Raw genomic sequence first — 6,320 nt, forward strand, 5'->3', positions numbered from 1 at the left:
CTGCACTGCTAAATTTGCAGTATTCCAGCTGCTGCTTAGATCTGCAGTTCAGCTGAATGATATATAAAGCAGTTGTTTGTAATAGGCCTGTACTTTTCAGTGCCATTCAGATGAAAAGTATGTATTTCTGCAAATAAAATTGATATTAACCAAATCTTTGCAACTACATGCATATTAATTACACAATAGTTAATTTCAACATCATAAATGACAAAGACAAACTTCATCTAATGTTACGTTTATTTCAGTTTCCTAGAATTTTGTAGGATCCTGAGGTATTATAAATAATCTTATTTTCCATAGCCTTGGAGATTATTTGAATCTTTTCATTAATTGCTTCTTTCAGTTAATTTCTACCAGGCTACCAACTCTGGACATCCAAGATATTTCAGCACACAGTCCAAATCTAACAGTGTTGGATCTGTGTCAATCAGCTACCGATCTTACACAGATTAGAGGATTTGTTGCCATAGGTTAGGGAATCACTTTAATTAGGTTCGATCTTAGCATTACTTTACAGAACTACTCAAAGCAAGCAGCTCATCAATGTCAATGGAGTGAACTCCTTAGAAAAACAATTAATTAGGCAAGGCGGGCATTTCACTCTTTGTGTTGGTCCTGGACATCTTCAGACAAATATTAAAGGGAAACATAGACATCTGGAAAGTTTAGAAACAAAGACTCTTTGATCAGATTTGCAAGAGAAAAGAATCAAGAACAGAACATCTCCACTACAACTAACATATTTATACTGCTGGACAGAGAAAACTTAAAAATCCACCACAACTTCCCTGCAGTACCACTAATTTCCAACATCACCCACACCATTCTAGTTGCTTTTCAAACACAAAAAGGATGAATGAATTAAACATTTTAGAACCTAATGATAAACTACAATAGGGGGAATAGGAGCAGCAAAACATGATGAACTTAAATGTCTAGGTGGTAAACTGTGCATGTTGTGCTAGAAGTATCATTTTTTTCCCAGCATTTCTTGTTTCTCTACTGTTATTGCTTCTACTGCTGTTTAACAAAATCACAAGGAACCAGTAGAAACTGATGAAATAATTTCTCTATGGAGAGTAGGCTCAATTTTTTCTTTTCTAGACAATCATCCAAGCTTATTAAAATATTTGCCTTCTAGTTGACATTATTTTGGGTTAGTTTTCACATGTGAATATTTATTGTTATACAGACAATACATCAATGCAATCTTTCAAATCAGAATCACATTCAGGACCTGCATATTTTTGTTCACATCTCTCTTAGTAAGATTCTTTTCTAAGACTTTTTAGCACATTCTGATTTTAATGGGGTGAGATTCTACACTTCTAACACTTTGCATCCTTTATCTCTGTTCCAGCAACCTTGGCCGATCTCACTTATCCTGCCTTAGTGAGCTATTCAGCCACTTCTCAATGTAATGTTCACGTCACCATGAATACCTTCTAAGAATTGACCAAAAATTGGCCAAAATTACTCTGCAGTCCTCAATAATACTTGTAAATATACAAATAAATATAATGACATGTCTGAAAAGTAATGAGATCTGAAAAGTAAACAGATCTGATAAAACATTACAGAAGAAAACAGAAGTTGAACACCAACTTCAGAACTTCTTTAATTGTTTAAATACAGAATTCCAACAGAACAAAAACATATATTCTAGAAACTGAAAGTTATAATTACCAGAAGGTTGCAATTACATGAGGGTTATAATTACTGATGACACCCTTAAAACCATACTGAATTTAGCAATCACACCTATAGACCTAAAAAACCATAACTAAGACCGAAACATTTCTAACATTCTAAACCCGAATGTTAGAAAACCAGACTTATGTTTACAGGAAAGTTAAATATATTTCTAGATTCTTGCTATGTAAAGTGTTACAGAATCGCCAGCACTGAAGAATAAAAGGCAGAAATCAAAAGGGCTTATGCTTTATTGGAAAAGTAAGTCCAAAACACAAAATCAGCTTTATTTGCTGTTGGTTCAGTCTTTGCATTCATGAACAAAATGTTGTAACTAAAGCACAATACAGCTAAAACCAGCTCTGGCCACAACATTAAATCCAACTAAGGACAGAAGCAAGAACAGAAAAAAAGGGGAAAGGATTGTGAAAAAAACAAACCAACCAATTGCCATTGTTGCTTTTTAAACAGGAAGAGCTGACAGAAGAGAACAAAACAAAGGTTTAAAAAATTCCCCTGTATATCATCTAAGTAATAAAAAGGAACAAAAGGAACAACAAAATTCTTCCAAACTTGAAAGAGTGCTCCAACAACCAGATACTAGTATTAAAATACCAGCCTAACACAAAATCAATAATCTTGTACAATCCACTTAAAAGAGTCTATTCAATACTGCTAAACTATTTTCAACCTGTTCATTGTACTAGATTATTGTGGTGAGTGGAATGAAGAAAGAAGACGCTACCCTGCAAGAAAATCCATTAGGTTGCATTAGCATTTCATGTTCTACTGTACAATTTCTACCTTTGTTAACATAATAGAAACCAGAAATCAACGAAGCAGAGATAGTGAGAAAAAGCGTAATCTATTTAAATTGTTTTTGAGAGGTGGCTGATGGCAAGACCTTCCTGAAACACCTTAAAGAGCCTCAGATCACCAGAACATCAGAATGATTATTACTTCTATCATCCCAATGTTACAGAAACCAGAGATCTTGTCAAGCTGGTCAGGACATGAATGACGAAAACCAACTGCCCTGGAAATCTTATTTCACTAGATCAATATTACAATTTCATGGTTGGATTCTGCATTCTTGTATCAGTAAGAATGCATCTGCGTGGTGATGACCACCTCTGCTGAAGCACTGCTTGTGAGACCAGTACACTTTAGGTGCAGATTTGAATGAAGCAGCCTGCTGGGTTTTTCTCTGGCATGACAATCCCCATCTAACTGATGCAGGAAAAGTGCCTGAGAAGCAGAATTTAAGGAAAACATCAAATGGCAGAAACTAAGCAGAGATCATTTGAACTAGTTATATTCCTTTGTAATTTAAGTAGAAACTCCAAGATCATTGCATACAACCTAGTTCAAACATTTCATTATTTATATTTAGTAATATGAGAGATAGAACAATTCTGCAAATACTGTTGAGCTGTTATATGATTCAATATAGATCAGGAACATCGTGTGCTGTTCTGTTACGTTGTCTGACAAAAGATGCAGCAGTAACTGAAGGACATACAGATCTAAATTATAGGAAACATTTTTAAAAGTATGACCAGAATTTAAATTAAAAAAGTAAATACAGGTTTTGTACAACACTTAGAATCAAGATATAATTAAAGGATAAAAACCAAGGAATAAGTATGAAAGAAGGAAAGATAGTAATTCCATTTTAATTTCCTAAATGACAGAAAAAACACCAAACAAACCCAAACCAAACAACCAAAGAAAACCACAAAACTGCCTTCTGTATATTATTCTCAGATACACAGGTGGATTCACTGAGCAAAAAAACCCAAGAAAATCAATCCATTTTCACAGCTATTACAGAGTCAGAAATTGTATACCTTAGAAACCACAGAGCTTTGTTTTTTCCAGTTTCTGATATAGTTATGGCATCTGAAAACATTAGTGAGCTGTGGTTAATTTATACAAATAAAAACCAAAGGAGAAAGGAAATGATGCAAAACCATATGCCTAGTATGCTGATTTTACTTCTGCTGTTACAAGCTTGGCTCTCTTATTTTGCTCTGAGAAGGAAATTTTGGCTAAACAAAGCATACGGAAGTTCTCCTGGATAAGATTCCAGAAAAACATGCAACTCTCATTCAAGATGCACAAAGGTTCCAAAGCTTTCATACACTATAAAGCAATAACAAATGTAAAAAACACCCAGATTTACAATGAAAATGATTGAGATTTCTGTTTACTTACGTATCTTTGTGATCCGTCATATTCACACCTCTCAATTTTTCCCAAGCTGCCATCTGAAAAGTAAAGTTTCTCCGCCCTATGATCAATGGTAAGTCCATTTGGTGTCAGAATATCTGTGCTAACGATAACCTGTGCATTTTTGCCTGAGAGGGTAGATCTCATGATGCTTGGGAGCTGCTCATTCCAGTTAGTCCAAAACATTAGGCTGTATTAAAATCAAAATAACAAACAAAACCATAAGATACATTTTATAATTTAATTCTCTATGAAATGAGTAACAGAAAAAACACATGCCTTTATAGACAATTATGAATGGCATCTGTAAGTAATTGCGATAATCAATGGTGAACAGGAAAACGTGATAGGGAACATCCTATAAATTATAGCAGTTTCCTACCTCATTAACTTGTACACAAGTACAGATTTTTTCCTCTTCACAGGTCTGTTCAATTCTGATCATGACTCTATACTAATATACCATTACAGATAGCTATAAGCTGTTTAACAATATCAACTTAATTCTGCTAATGAGTATATTAGTAATTTCTAACAGAGAAATTAATCTGCTGCTTTTTCCCCGTACAGATACAGACCAAAGGACTGGTATGCAGAAGGATGATCATGGGGAATCAAGGGACCTCAATATGCTCTACAGCCCCTTGCTTCTGTTAAATAACGGTGGCCAAAATGAGCTGTGGATGTAATTTATACCCTGATCAGAACCTGCCCATTCTCTCACTGCCACCTACATCAGTATTTAGGTGGTTTATTTATGATACCTAGATAAACAGTATTTTAGAATACACCACAACCTCTTAATAATTTGCATAAACTGTACGTGAAGTCACACATGGAAATAACCTCCTTGACTACCCATGCAACACTGTAGGTTCAGCTATCACAAATTACAAGTAGAACATAATAGGGCAGAAATCTAGCCTAGTTTTCCCAAAGGGAAGGCAATTACAAGAAGCAGAAAAAGCCTTTCTTTCAGAATTAACAGAGAAGATTAAAGTAACCCAAATGTTAAGACACTTATTAGCAAAAGGCTGAAGTAGAAATATAAGCCCTCCTATTATCTTCCTAGGAAATACAGCTTTCTCAAGAGTGGCAGGAAGAGAACTAAACCAGACTTCTGTCTAGAATGTTGTCCACAAGCACCGTAAATGCGCATCTCTTGTTATATCATTTTATACAATACTGATCTCTGTGATAAATACATGAACACATTAATTGGCCACATAAGAAATTCAGATTCCTTTTCATAAAGGCTTACATTAATTCTGTTTTAACATAGGCAACAAGAGTAACACATGGGACAAAAGAAGTCAGTAAAGTGATTGCTCTTGATAATTTGCATTTAGCAAATCAACTTTTCTCTAAACCAGCTGGAATTTTTAATATTGTAATTATTATTAGATCTAAAACATAAAATCATAAAATATTGTATCTTAAATCTGCAATTGTTTTAAAAAAATTAATACTAACATTTGTCTCCTAAATGAAGAAATCCACTTAATTTGATAGAGATCAGCAGTGTTAATTGACTGTGAAATAAAGGAGCGCTGCTGCATCCTTGACATTAGGCAAAATCTAAAATCTGGTAAGAAAGATATAATACATACTTTTGACATTCGTCTAGAGCTAACACGTGTGGGTGATCATCTTCAGACATTGTTATTACTGCTTCCCGGTTGAAAGCTCCTCGACGCCTCTGGTCAACAGTGTGCCTGGTGATGGAGGATGTGGTTGAGCTGGTCCAGTAGAGAGTGTCCCAAGCTCTATGATAAGCAAGTCCTTCCACCGACCCAACATCTGGAAGACATGGGTACAGATAGAGCAAATAAAACTCCTTGTAACAAGACATACGTTTTTCTTTTTCCTTGAAGTTGATCCTGCAGAATCACAGAGTAATTCAGCCTATCGACTCTGTCAATTCTTTTATTGTTTCACCCGCTTATGTATTTTATTGGAATCAAAGACCTATTGTTTAATAAATTTAAATTAAAAAACCCCCAAACATAGAGAGCAAGATCACTACCTATATCTCTGTACTATATTTTTCAACTCTACCACTCCTTAAATTAATATTTTTACTACAGTGCCCCTAGATAATACATTAGAAATAATAAGCATTTATTCAAGACAGCAATAATTTAGTCACAACTTCAAACATAATTTAAACCAAGTCTTGCGCATGTTTTCACTAATTACTTGTACTATTTAGCATTACCTTCCAATGTACCTCCTAACACAGATACACATTACATTAATAGGGATCAAAGTGTCCTGTTGTTATTAACTGTGCAGGCTTTTTTTAAAAACCTGAACATTACTGAAAAAAAGACCAATTCTGAAGGTCTCAGCAACAATACATTGTTTTAATAAGCCACAATAGCACACTCTTT

General features: G+C 34.5%; 1 protein-coding gene across 1 annotated transcript in view; it reads right to left on the reverse strand.

The window, feature by feature from the left end:
• LOC104536347 (low-density lipoprotein receptor-related protein 1B-like) overlaps nucleotides 1-6,320 on the reverse strand; it is a gene marked incomplete at both ends in the record, with an annotated part of 106,353 nt that overhangs the window by 25,194 nt on the left and 74,839 nt on the right. The window contains 2 exons of the mRNA XM_010178928.1: nucleotides 3,913-4,117; nucleotides 5,538-5,727. Coding sequence (XP_010177230.1) covers nucleotides 3,913-4,117; nucleotides 5,538-5,727 — 395 coding nt within the window. The remainder of the gene's footprint in view (nucleotides 1-3,912; nucleotides 4,118-5,537; nucleotides 5,728-6,320) is intronic.

The sequence above is a fragment of the Mesitornis unicolor genome, unplaced genomic scaffold, assembly GCF_000695765.1.
Source record: "Mesitornis unicolor isolate BGI_N332 unplaced genomic scaffold, ASM69576v1 scaffold402, whole genome shotgun sequence".
NCBI lineage: Eukaryota > Metazoa > Chordata > Aves > Mesitornithiformes > Mesitornithidae > Mesitornis > Mesitornis unicolor.